Here is a 14,101-nt window from a genome sequence, read left to right as displayed (position 1 = left end):
AGAGGACAGATAGTATGTCATAATTTTTTGATGTCGTTCTGCAAGCACTTTCAAAAGGGTTATGAAGTTGTGTGTGTCCCGCACAATCTTTTTGAAAACTATGTTTACCTTCAAACCTCATTGTCCAGAGATGTACCAAAGGACCAAAGCATTTTATGAGGTGAGGATGCTTAGGGCGTAGCACAAAATTAGGGAACACTTCCTGTAAGAGTTGTCTGTGATCAGCAATTTTGCCATCAAAGTACTGTAGTGTCTCGTCATCAAATGAATGCCATAGTGATATATCAGCTATGTCTTTTAAATCCATCAATATTTCCCAACATTTATCACCAGGGTGCGATTTGTGAAAAAAACAGAGGGGGGGATGTTTTCATAGGCGTCGATTTCGGTGACACGTACCCACCATATTTTGTCATTAGTCATTTTGTACCCACCACTAGTTTTAACTTCCATCCATAATAATTGGCTTTTGGATTTTTTTTTTGGACTGTTTCAGTGGTTATGAGGAGCAATATGAGAGAGAAATTTGGTAATCATTGTCCGACCTAACAAAATCCATTATAATATTAATTTTATATATATATATGAAGCAACCTAACACAATATTTTTACTCTAATAGCTTATCTTTCCCCACACATGAACTGTGATCATGCACAATAAAAAAACATGCAAGAATTAAATCTTGAATGGCAAAACTATATGGCACAACATAGTGTCAACTTAAACATAAATATGAACCATGGATTGATTGCAAAGTTAAACCATTACAGTAGAAACAGTTTTACTGCTGCTTTTAAAGTAATAACATTAACTTTACACCGTGATGCTGAGCTACAGTGAAATGATAGAAAAGACAGATGCATTATGCGTCAGTCAATTAGCCTCATTTGCGCGAACTGGACGCGCCGGCGCCTTGCTAAAAGCCTCATTGGCGTTTATCATGTGTGTAAATGTAGCCATTCTCAGTGGTGTGACTGGGACACTAACTCTGCTTGTCATCATAAACAGATAATCAGATTGTGATGTTTATTTTTGCTTTATTATTAGGGGGCGTGCACACCAACGCTTTTACGCCCGCGGCCGGCGCATGTTTTCAATTGTTTCCAATGGAAGCTCTGCGTTTTTCAAATAAGCCAGCAGCTAGCGGCTTTTTTCCGCGCTGAAAACCGGCGCTCTGCGGTTTTTCCGCGCTCTGCGCTGAGCGTCGAGAGTTGACAGAGATTCAACTTTGGGAGAAAAGCTCCGCTCATCAATGTCAGTTCTCACACGGCCGCCCAATCACAGTGGAGGAGGGGCGGGACATTACCACAGCAACCAACCGGCTCGCAGCTGAAGTATCACAGCTACGAAAGTGCTCAGCTGAAGAAAGCTGGCACTCAGCTGAAAAACAGCTGGCATTCGGCGTCCTCAAGGCGTTTTCAGATGCGTTTAAAAGTTTTGGTGTGTCCAGCCCCTTAGGGTTGGGTAAAAATATCGATTCATCAATGCATTGCAATTATTTGTTTCTCAATTCAATATCGATTCATCAAATCCTATAAATCGATTCAGCCCCCCCGGCCAGTGGCGGCGCTGTGGGCAACACTCTAGTGAGAGCGGTCAGCGTTGTACAAGACGCGCTTTATCAAAACAGAAAGATCAAAGATGGCAAACAGCAGCACTTCTTTCAAGCCTGCACCATCAACGTGATCAAAGAGTATAGAAGCCCAAGAGGCGAAACTCAATAGAACGCTCCATAGCAACAGTTGCCCCCATGACGTGACGGCGCGGCCGCCATTATGGACTGAAAACTGAAGGAAAACGCCGAAAAATAATAAGAGTCAATGGCACTGAACCAACTTAACATAACAAAAACTTGGCATAACTTTTTTTTTCTGGTCGTCATATCTAAATACGAAAACAACGTGGTTATGCATGGCCTAATTATCCTTAGGAAAATAGTATTTTGGGACAAAATATTATTATAAAAGTACGACAAGACCACCACAGAAACACTATAGCGGCTCCAGGACATCATAGAGGCACTACAGAACAACATACTTCTGTGATGTTCTAATACCTCTAAAATATTTTAAAGCTGCTATAGTATTTCTATAGTAGTCTTATCGTACTTCTATAGCATGTCCCAAAACACTATAGTATTCCTATAAGATTACTATACTATTTTGTCCCAAAATACTATAAGATTCCTATAGTACTTTTTCGTAAGGGTATGTCCCCCACCGAATCGGCTTCATTAGCCTACCACTTACGGTTTGCAAAGATACAATTATAAAATTACTGTAAACCTTTAATCTACCAATATTTATGTTCTATTATGCATTTTCCTTGTTATATGAATAACAGAAATTCATGAAATAATATATAGGCAGACACACAGTAATAACATATTTATTCAAATGTTGATTTTGAAATGATTGAACATCACCATATATATGATTTGGAAAAATAAATAAATAAAATTATAAATGAACATTTCACAAGAGTTAATCTTTTACATAGAAGATCACAAAAATATTAAGTTTTTCAACATCTGTGCACACAGTGAACATTTCAATGGCAAGAACAAAAACAATCTGTGAATGTCCTATTACAGGCGGAAAGGTACAAAAAAGATGTGCAATCTAGCAAGTGCACACATGAACTATAAACAGTACTAAAATGGAGCCATAAGATCTCAGTTATTAATCAGACACCACCATCTATTGTGTGAGCATTTAAGTTTTGTTGTATTTTTTTCTTTTTGTGAGAGAAGAGGCACTGACATAGAATGGAAGCATTAGTCAGCTACTAGCCAGTTCAAGTTTTGTATAGATTTCTAAAAATGAACAATAACTGATTGATAAAGGCCCCGCTACAGCTTCCTCAGTGTAGTGCGCCCGTGATGAAGGCCCCGCTACAGCTCCCCCGGTATGCTGGTCTTTGGAGGGAGGAGGAACTTGACTCTGCTTGCCTGACACACACACACACACAAAAAAATAAATATAATTTCACTGTAGAACAATATTAATAAATACAATTTCAGATACATTTGCTGTAAAACATAAGAGAAGTCTGAACTTCCATCTTTTATAAATAGAATCAGTCTACCTGAATATATATATGTGTGTGTGTGTGTGTGTGTGTGTGTGTGTGTGTGTGTGTGTGTGTGTGTGTGTGTGTGTGTGTGTGTGTGTGTGTGTGTGTAATAGAAATAAATGAGCATCTTACGGTTTTTACGTGGCAACTCCTGGCGTGTCTTCGGAGGTTTACGCTTCCTCTCGACATCTAGTGGGGGAGGTGGGTTAGGGGCCTGTATTCTTGTGGGCACAGCATCCCAGTTCAGCCCACCATGGCTGTAAGACAATGACATGATTTGTAATCCTCAACCTAGTAAACTATTTTTAACTACTTCAGGACACTGTCAGAGGATGAGGGTTCAGCCATTTTGGATAATGTGCTCCCAAATGCTGTACAGGTATGTCAAGTGTAGTAGATGGGAGTAGGAGTTTAGAAAAAGGAGAAAAGGAAGTAAATTGCAGTTTTAGAATGAGATGTTAGAAGGTACTTTAAGATGAGCTAGATATTATAGATAGAAGAGCTACACATTGAAACATATTTTCAAGAAGTATTAGAGTTTTATATTACACATACACATCAGATGGTCTTTTGAACTGGCTGCTGTGGAAATGGGCACTGCACACCCTGTAGGTCCAATGCAGCTGATCCAAAGGTATGCCATGAAGGGATGCATTCCTTAGATTCTGGACCCACCTGGCACACCTGCAATGTATACATATGAAACATGATGAATAAATGTTTTCAAGTGTCAAATGTATTTTGAACAAGAAAATAGAAAACTTCTGTTACACTTAAATCTATTTATAATGCGAACATAAAATGGCATTGCACCTGGTATGCATTTTCATGTAACGTTATCTAAGGCACGCACAATATGGCAAATTGCTATCTGGGTGCAAACACTTTGCCTCAGTTAAATGTAACTTACCATTCATTTCGGTCAGGCATTAAGCAAAATTAAGTAATCACTACTTCTCCTGTCGCATACCATCAACATAGTATATATTGTTATTTCTGTTATTTCATTAACATTAGCTGATCTATCATTTAGCATTCCCTGCTAAAAGAAATTCCCACCAGGTTGAGCCTGAAAATTGTTAGCAGCTACCACTTTTTCATCCACCACACTCAAAACAGCAATTTTATTCTTAAAAAAGCATGTCTATGCTATGGAAAATAAATGCGATCTAAAAAAATCCGTCAATCATTACTTTATAAGGCAAACTTGACAGATGCACTAGCCTAACATTCAAGCAGATTTACAAAAGTTAACAATGTGTTCAACATTCAAGTTAAACCAAGACATCATTAAAATATTTCCACTTAAATGAGTTATTACCTTTGTGCATCCTTTGGAAACCGATGAAATGCCAAATCGCTTCTGGTGGACTGATAATTTTTGCAATTTATTGCAGAACACGGCTTGCGTTTCGACCACTTTGCACATCTTCACAGTTGTGCTTTCAGTCCCTAATGGCGGCCGTGGCTCCGCAGCGCCATCTACTGACCGTTACCCATAACTAAACGGAGCTTCGCCTCTTGGGCTTCTATACTCTTTGACGTGATCAAACATTAGTAATACTACACACATTATTGAAAAATATACTCGGGTACTCAATTGCTTGTGCATTCACTTATTATCGAATCGATACCGAAGCAAGCAAATCAATATCGAATTGAATCGAAATCGAATTGCGAAATTCCTAACAATACCCAGCCCTATTTACTATTATGCTGAATAATATGCTGCTGAAAATGCTGCCTTCCTTCGTTTTGACACACAGCTCCACAACCATCTCGCAAGAGTTGATAGGCGTTACGTCCTGTGGACGTATTAAATAAATTGTTTAATGTTTATGTCACTTTGTTAAGTAGTTTTTGTTATGTGCTCTGGCTGGCTGTCTCCTTCACTCTGATTGCCTTGCAGTTGATTTGCCACACCTGAGGTTCGTTAGGAGTGTTGCACAGCCACGCTATAAGAGAGCAGAGTGAACAGTGCTTGAGAGGGTTCCCTTCTCCCCTGCACCAGACACGTGTAGTTGTGTTGCTAAATGTGAATTGATTTGGTTCCTTGCAATGTGTCTGTGATCAGGTGTTAAAGGTAGCATGTAACATTTGTACACATAATGATTTCTTCTTTTTTTGTTTTCTTTATATTGTTTGGTATTAAAAGGTATTGTACTGAATTCTTATTCACATATTTACTTTAATTTGAAATGGGGAGTCGTAGGGAGATTGAGTTACCTTTTTATTTTAAGTTAATTCCTGTTTTTCTGTAGGTAGGGAGTAGAGGGTAGCATATGTTGTTTATTTATTTCTTTTTACTTGGGTAGGTCATTTAGTTTATCCCCCATTAGTAAGTTTCTTATGTTTGTTGTTTTGGTGACCTTCTCCTGAATATCCCCATTTTTGCTTGTTTAATAACAATAAATATAATTAAGTTCATGACTGGTTGTTGGTATGCATTTCTGGGGCAGGGGATTGAAGGGGATCCTCCACGATCGCTTTTATTAATTTAGTTTTTTTTTATTCAGTTTTGTTACTCTCTTCCAACCCTAGACTGGGAGAATTTGTAACAATAGGCTATTACTCATGAGGCGTAACCGGGTGTGTAACCAATCAGATAGCGCCGTGGGCGGGACATTGAGCAAGTCTGCAGAGTGGTGAATACTAGTGCTGTGTTCAAAATATCAATATGACGATACATCGTCATGGACGCCTGATGATGCGCGCATCGATACAGCATCTTCCGTATCGATTCGGATGCACTTTTTAAAGTAACGTGACCAATTGCTGCTGATGCGTGATCTATATGGAAAGGACGCATGTGTCCCGCGGAGTACGTAGAGTTAAAGGTAGCGGGGTATACTTTAACTTTACGTGTCTGCCTCGCTGGTGCACGTGCCTGCGAGCCGCTCTCTCTCTCTCTCTCTCTCTCGTATTTAAAATCATTGAGGCTGTTTACACTTGGCATTAACATGTGTTTTCGTCGATCGGATTGCAAGTGGACGACGTTAATGCCAGGTGTAAACGGTGTTCAAAACGTTTTGAGCTCGTCCACTTTCGACCACTTTCAACCACATCCAGAGGTGGTCGAAACCACTTTCGATCGGATCACTTTGGAGCTGCGGAACGCACATGTGGTTGAATGCGTTCGAACAGCCACACGCGACCGCCTTCTCTCCGCCCATTGATCTAATCTGAGGTATTAAACACAAGTTTCACGTCTTTTTTGACTTCTGGCGTGAACATTCGGTGAACAGCGCTATTTTTAGCCTTTCATTGATAAAACTAAGCGGCTGATCTCCGTAGTTTCGTTTTGAAAGCGTCTGAAAGTTGCGCGATCCTATTTCATCAATTGCGCTGAAAATTCAAAGAAAGCTCTTACATACTCATGTACAAAACACTGTGGAGCATGTTTACTTGCTAAACAAGCAGTGCACTCCGACATTATATTAGTTTGTGTCCATATAAACTCATAATTACTCTCGCTCGAGTTTGAATGACAGCAGAGAGACTCGCCCACCGTCTCACAGACCACCCCCTCATAGTATTCAGCACAGAAGCGGTTGAAAGTGGACAAAAGAGACGGATTTAAATACCAGGTGTAAACGTCATGTGTCTCTCTCGTCCACTTGTGATCCGATCGATGAAAACACATCTTAAATACCAAGTGTAAACAGCCCCATTGAGTTCAGTATGAAAGCGAAGATATCTTAGCCTATTACTTATTAGTCGCTCTCTTATAAAACAGTACTAACGCATTAGAGAAGAAACACGACAAAGATTTGCATGTGAAAAGTGTACATCTAGAGAAGAGATACAGAGCTACTTCAAACTATAGCTGTCACATTAATAATCTGATTTCTGAAGTCTGACTGCATGTTTACACATATATAAATAGATATAGAATAATGAAATGAGAGACAAATATAATGCCTAGAGTAAGACACTTTTTCTTTGTAAAACAAAAGTATAAAGTATTAACTCTGAGATTTTAAGAATTTCTATGAGTCACACCAAAAGCTAATAAATGAATGGCAAAAAGACAACTGTTACAACACTGCTTATTCAATGTACATTAAACAATAATAGTAATTGTAAATTACTGATAAGGATAGTAGCTAGTTCAGGCAAAGTGTTGCCAGGATGGTGTGCCCATTAAAACACAGAAGCTCCAAATAATCCAGTTCCTTAATATTTTATTGTCAGTCAAGCAATCATGAGACCAGAGTTGTATGGTTTCTAAAACAAACAAACATTTTACAATTTAAACACATAATTAATCAATTACACAGATTACAAATATAGACAAACAATACTACTAAACATTAAATTACTTGCATATATATATTTAAAGAAATAATACAACAAACTTACAAATTCAAGGACTCATCAACTCTGAATCTCCCCATGTGCTGTTGGATGTCACACTGAACAAAGAGCCACTAATTAACAATTTAATGCAGCTGTGGAGACATAGCTCCTCCCACATTGCTACCTCAGAATTCTCAACAGCCGCCCCCAAATATGTAAACATATTTGCCCATAGAGAATTCTGTACAATCATAAATCATTTGAACACTCATTTAAAATGATTGACTAGACGTACATAGTGTTTAAAATCAATAAGTACATTCACAACTCTTACTATACCATCAGAACTTGGTAGGACCTTTGTTACAGTTCCTATAGGCCAAAGCCCTCGTGGGAGTTGAAGATCAACTACCATCCCTACAGCTGGTACACAGAATAGACTCTTCCATCCTCCTTCCACTTTTGGCGAGTCTGTAAACCAAGTAGATATAGTCTCTAATAAAGCTTGCCCAAAATCTGTCAATGATAACTTGGCTATGCCTCCATTTCCTATGTATGAGAGTATCAGAATCTGCATTAAAACTTTCGTAATTAGATTCTTCAGATACAAAACGAGAGGAGATTCTTCAGGTGCAGCATCCTGACTGGATTCTTCAGGTGCAGCATCCTGACTGGATTCTTCAGGTGCAGCATCCTGACTGGATTCTTCAGGTGCAGCATCCTGACTGGATTCTTCAGGTGCAGCATCCTGACTGGATTCTTCAGGTGCAGCATCCTGACTGGATTCACCACTGGTGTGGAATTCCTTGGGGGCATGTTTAGCACAAAGCAAGAGAGTACTAGATCTTGTCATCCCATTTACCTCAACTCGTTCTGTTCTCTTTTCCAAACACTCAAGAGCCTCTTGATCTTGCCTTGACCTATGAGTATTATTTGACATCTGGACATATGGAATTACATTCATGTGCCACATTTTTTCTACATCCATCTGTAGCGGATCCATAGATGAAGAAGCTAAGAAGTGACATTGAGAAACAGAGCTTGTCTTTTGCACTAATGGAATGGGTCCTTGTAATACCCATCCTAGACGAGTATGCAATGCAGCTGGGCTTCCGGGAGGGCCTAGCACCACTCTTTCAGTAGAACATAACAAATGGGGATGATCTGCACCTATAAGTAACAGAGGCTTAACTTGATGGAACTCTTCAAGAGGGATGTCTTTAATATGTTGATAACAACGTTGAAGACTATGGATGGGATAAGTCTGTTCAGGTAAGTCCAACATCTTGGCTGTGAATGCTGCCTTGATCTGATATTTTTTTTGCTTCAAAGTTGCTGGAGAGACAGAAAAGGTAACATTAGCTCCATCAATCTCTTCAATACCTTGTCGAATCGTTCGCACCTTCAAGCACTCAGCCGCCCCATTCAGGCCCAGCATCTCAGCAGCAGGAGACAAAAGCATGGTCTTTTCTGAACCATCATCAAGAATTGCATACGTTTCTAAAGTCTTCCCTTGAGCACTCAGAATGACTTTCACCACCTTCAAAAGCACAGAATTTAGGCCACTTGGTTTGCTTAAGTAGAATATGCCAGAGTCAGGTTTATAAGCATTAACTTCATGCAGGACTGCTAAATGACATTCTTTACAGGATGGACAATCTCTCCTCAAATTACAGTTAGAAGAATGATGTTTCCGTCCACATCTCCAACAACGATTGTTATCCAAGATCCATTTTCTCTTTGCATTTACATCAAACTGTAAGAACTCAGGACACTGATTCAAATGATGGGTTCTACCACAGAAGGCACAAAAGTTTTGGGGTTCTACTAGTTGCTTGCTATTTGAATTGTTAGATTGATTAACTATTCCATAGGGCTTCCCATTTCCCTCCTGATTAATACCCTGCAAGAAGGTAGCTGTAGAAGATAAAGATTTCAGTGGTCTCCCATCTCTACTTTGAAACTTTGTTGCTCCTTTAGACTGGTCAGATACTTGAACCACCAAGCTTTGGCATTCTGCTTCCTCCTCTAGCCATTTTGCAAAATCCACCAAATTATAAGGAACATCTGGCCGAACAGCTCGAGCATGTCTAGCAAAGTTGGACACATGATTTGCTGGAAGTTTACTTAATAGCTGGTGAACATGAGAAGCACACGCCAATTCATTAGCTCCTTCATTCTGCCCCCATGACTGAAGCATGCCTACTAAGGCCTGGACTCGTAGTGCAAACTGACTGAATCCAGTAGAATCCCCAGAATGAATGGCTGGTAAGCTCTGAATAAAAGCTATCTCCCGTAACACTAGGTGTTGAGGCTGACCATATTTTCTTTGAAGTGCTTTTAGGGCAGTAGTGTAAGGCTGAGGATCATGAGCATATGCAAGGGCTAAATGACGAGCAGCATCCAACTTTAAGTGATCCAAAAGAATATGATATTTATATTGTTCAGTTTCCTCAGCAGGCAGCAAATTTCTCAAGGCCATATTCAGCATTGCAAATTCTTGAGGATCATCAGTTTTGAAATACGGAAATGATGGTCTTTCTACCGCAGAGACTCTAGGAGGGCCCAGTGCTGAAGATGACTGAACACAGGCTGATATAGGTTGACTTACATTTGAATGTCCAATTTGGACTGTTGATGGAGGACCTGACAACATCTGAGGTAGGGGAGTATTACTACCAGTAGCCATTTGTGGAAGCCCTTGAAAGGGAGCACGGGCTGTAATATGAGTTGGCGGCATAGAAGGAGCTTGACTATATGAAGGTACTGACATTGGAAAGGCATGGCTTGGATGGACAAATGAACCATAAGGTGGATACAACACAGGAGGAGGAAAGGGGGCAGGATAGTTTGGGAGCATCCAAGGAAAACATGCATTACTCTGCATCTGACTAGAACTAGGCCCATAGCTCCGTGTTGCTTGATCATTACACAGATAAACTGGATTAAATGGCTGTTGATGTAAAGATGGCCAAGGGAGACCATTACCAAACTGAACTTGACTCGTACTTGCAACAACAGGATTCTCTGAAAGCTGTGCCCTTAAGTGAACAGAATTAGCAGACTCATTTAACATAGGTAGATTAGGACATTGTGAGGAACCAGTCTCTAATGATACTCTACCATCTGGTGGCAATGGTGTAGGCAACATAGATCGTGGCGGAGGAGGGAGAGTACTTTGTCTACTAAGTCGAGGAGGTAATGTGGATGAATCAATATCTCTATTTGCTTCATGTTGTCTTAGACATTCACCCAATTCAAGGACAAGAGGAACTTTATTAATATCATCCACCTTAGTCTGGTGAACAACAGGAGATGCTTTAGTAGAACTGCAATCAGAACTAATAGAAAAGGAAGAACTTTGGCCTCTTAGCTGCATAGCTCTCATTGACTGTCCAAGTTCTGATAACATTCCCTTTATTTGTTGCACATCTTCAGACAGAATTCTCATCTCAGCTCTAGTATCAGATAGGGAAGCTCCCTCTGTCATCTCCACAGACACATGATCAGCAGACCTTGGTCTTTGTGTGCAAGCGGGTACGCTTGGCTGAGTGAGTAGATAATCTTGATGCCATTTAGGAGGTCTAACTGTCCGTTTAGGTCTCACTACATCATCTTTCTCCATCCTAGCAACCTATCCGGCTCGAAGGACCATGTAAATTACTGATAAGGATAGTAGCTAGTTCAGGCAAAGTGTTGCCAGGATGGTGTGCCCATTAAAACACAGAAGCTCCAAATAATCCAGTTCCTTAATATTTTATTGTCAGTCAAGCAATCATGAGACCAGAGTTGTATGGTTTCTAAAACAAACAAACATTTTACAATTTAAACACATAATTAATCAATTACACAGATTACAAATATAGACAAACAATACTACTAAACATTAAATTACTTGCATATATATATTTAAAGAAATAATACAACAAACTTACAAATTCAAGGACTCATCAACTCTGAATCTCCCCATGTGCTGTTGGATGTCACACTGAACAAAGAGCCACTAATTAACAATTTAATGCAGCTGTGGAGACATAGCTCCTCCCACATTGCTACCTCAGAATTCTCAACAGTAATAATGTTACTTAATTCTGAACAAAAATGTAATAGTCTTGTATCGTGATGCGCATCGTATCGGGGCCCTTGTATCGGGATACGTATCGAATCGGGAAACTGTTGGCGATACACAGCCCTAGTGAATACAGAGACGCTGCGCGGTAGCTATATCAGAGCCAGCCAAAGTAGCGCATTTTAAAATAAAATTGACTTTAATCAAACCACGGATCCGTGATTAGTTTTGTGATCCGTCTCGCCACTAGTGTAGTAGCACTGATTACTTTGAGGGGGGAAAAATGTATCCCCACCAGGGATAAAAATAATTAAGCAGAGACAGGGATACATTGACCAGAAAGGGGGAAATCCCACGCACTAAAGGTGTCACATTTCGATTTTAAATCGAAATTAAGTCACACCCTCGAACTTCGAATTAAAAAAATGGGATAGTCGTTGCTGCCACGCCCCCATGTCACGTCCGGTCGGCTTGAAAATAAACTCTCAGAAGTGCCTTTAAAAACATCCATCCAGCGGAACGCGATTTATATTTTAAACACGAGAGATGTATTGCTACAACTCCTTGAAATGCATATCATAAACAGGATTACTACCTAGTGATCTGCCTTCGGACAGAGCGCAGCTCTCTGCACGTGCACGAGAGAGCCGCCAAGATGCAGCGGGTTATATTTTAAACAAAAGGTATAGTTTGCCTCAGCTCGCATGAAACGCATAAAACTGAACAAAAACGTAAGGATTATTACTTTAGTTTATGTTTAGACTTTGGACAGATGCGAGAGCGCGTGCACGTGAGACAGAGAGAAGCGCAGCTGCTTGACGCACCGGTTTTATTTCAGATAATAGGAGTCCAAGACGCGCGCATTAAGTCTATCTGCGTGCAAGAAGGAATTCTCTCTCTACAAGCTCTATCGCGTAAAGTAAAGCCCACAAACCCCCATGCGAGGAAAAGCATGCAATGTGCATGTTAATGTGAAACTATAATAATAATAATAATAATAAAAATAAATCGAGAATCGAATTGAATCGTGACATCAGAACCGAAAATGTAATCGAATCGAGGATTTGGAGAATCGTGACACCCCTACCACGCACCAAATCGCAGCCTGTTTATCACCTTCTGGGACAGAGTACCCAATTAACACAGGCAATAATCTCAGCAAGGTGTGGTTTTCGTGACCATTGCCACTAATAGTGCCTCGACCCGAGCTGAAAAATTGTTAGGAATAGGATGAGGATGGTCAGTCTTGTCAGAATGTTCAAAAGTGAAGGTCTTAATTGCTTTATTGAGATCATTAAGACAACACAGTCGAACAAATCGCATGTGCCCGGCCCAACATACAGTACAACATACAGTAAGTGCCACCTTTTTTGCATAAACATCGTCTTACATTTTTTAAGGCGAAGGAATGAATGGTGTATTTGCATTTTGCGCGGCAGTAGAAGACGCATTTTCCGTTTTCACAAGACGCATTTATGTAGCCAAATGTAAATGGAACAGTTTTAACAAATGAGATAGCTATCTGATCAGAGAAAACACATGAAGTCAAATATAAAGGAACAAAGATGTCACTAGGCAGTACCCTTTATAAAAGGTCCTAATATGTACCATTTAGGTACAAATATGTATCTTTGAACTGCGAATATGTACTTTTGAAGTACTAATATGCACTTTTTAGGTACAAATGTGTACCTTTTTGAAAGGGTACTGTCCCATTGACATTGACCTTTATTTCTGAGAGTATACTCATATATAATCTTTTTGATCCCATCAAGAGAGGCTTCTTGATGGGAAATGCATCATAAAAAAAGTCTATATATTTGGCAGATGTAAAGCATACATGTGTATTTTTTTGTGTTAGTCCATTTTTATTTTATTTTATTATTATTGAACAGTTCAGGTATGTTCAAGGAGCAACATGTTTGTTTAATTTCTAAAGATTTTAGTTCTGTTTTGAATAAGGGGTTGTAAATGAATGCTTTTCTTGTTTTTTATCCGATTCATCGGTTAATCGAAAAAAGAATCGACAGATAAATCGATTATTAAAATAATCATTAGTTGCAGCCCTACATCAATGTAAACTGTGCAAACTTTAGGTTTTCATCTAAAAAGAGGGGGGTTTCTTTTACAGTAAGTTCCATCCCAAAAAGATGCCTAAAGTCCATTTTGGGATGAAGTCCCCATTACTTTTCTAGTACATCTGTTTTTCTCAACAACTCCTGCAAATTAGAGAGAATGGGCACATTCATGCAGGTGCGAGTTGATTCAATGAAGTACTCAATAGACTTCACAAAAGGAAATTCACGCTCAATATACGTCTTTCTCCTTTTAGTAGTTGACAGAGTTCCATGTTTAGTTGTAGACGTGTGAAGTACGTTATTCTCTGACACTGCCTCAACAATCTTATCAACAACTGATTCAGCAGACCTGCCAACCTTGGAATTTTTTTTTTGAGTACAGTAGCATCGGCCGAAAGGACAGAACACAGGTTTTTAACATATAATTTAACACATGCACGCGCACGCACACACCTCTTGGTAACTTTCAAGGTAACATGCTGCACATTGCACTCGCTTTTTTCCACATCCTGACTTAATCTGATTTAAAAATAATTATAATTGTGAATAAAATTTTGTTTAACAAAATTTGCCACACAT

At 39.5% G+C, this 14,101-nt stretch overlaps 1 protein-coding gene and 2 long non-coding RNA genes across 6 annotated transcripts in view; all 3 read right to left on the bottom strand.

The window, feature by feature from the left end:
* Positions 1–14,101, bottom strand: part of LOC129437864 (uncharacterized) — a 114,408-nt gene that overhangs the window by 49,319 nt on the left and 50,988 nt on the right. The gene's annotated exons all lie outside the window — the stretch shown is intronic.
* LOC129431254 (uncharacterized) lies at positions 2,207–4,546 on the bottom strand. Its single transcript, XR_012367718.1, has 4 exons — positions 4,398–4,546; positions 3,632–3,760; positions 3,209–3,333; positions 2,207–2,951 (listed from the first exon to the last, which is right to left on the bottom strand). It is a non-coding gene; the product is annotated as an uncharacterized lncRNA (long non-coding RNA).
* On the bottom strand, positions 7,164–10,120 carry LOC129418921 (uncharacterized). The gene is made up of 2 exons (XM_073863231.1): positions 7,439–10,120; positions 7,164–7,303 (listed from the first exon to the last, which is right to left on the bottom strand). Exon 1 carries the CDS (start codon positions 10,113–10,115, stop codon positions 7,644–7,646), a length of 2,472 nt encoding a protein of 823 aa, XP_073719332.1. The 5' UTR covers positions 10,116–10,120; the 3' UTR covers positions 7,164–7,303; positions 7,439–7,643.

This window comes from Misgurnus anguillicaudatus, chromosome 24, assembly GCF_027580225.2.
Source record: "Misgurnus anguillicaudatus chromosome 24, ASM2758022v2, whole genome shotgun sequence".
Taxonomy (NCBI): domain Eukaryota; kingdom Metazoa; phylum Chordata; class Actinopteri; order Cypriniformes; family Cobitidae; genus Misgurnus; species Misgurnus anguillicaudatus.
Note: the sequence above shows the minus strand (reverse complement) of the source record. Positions and strands in the feature narration are given on the sequence as shown.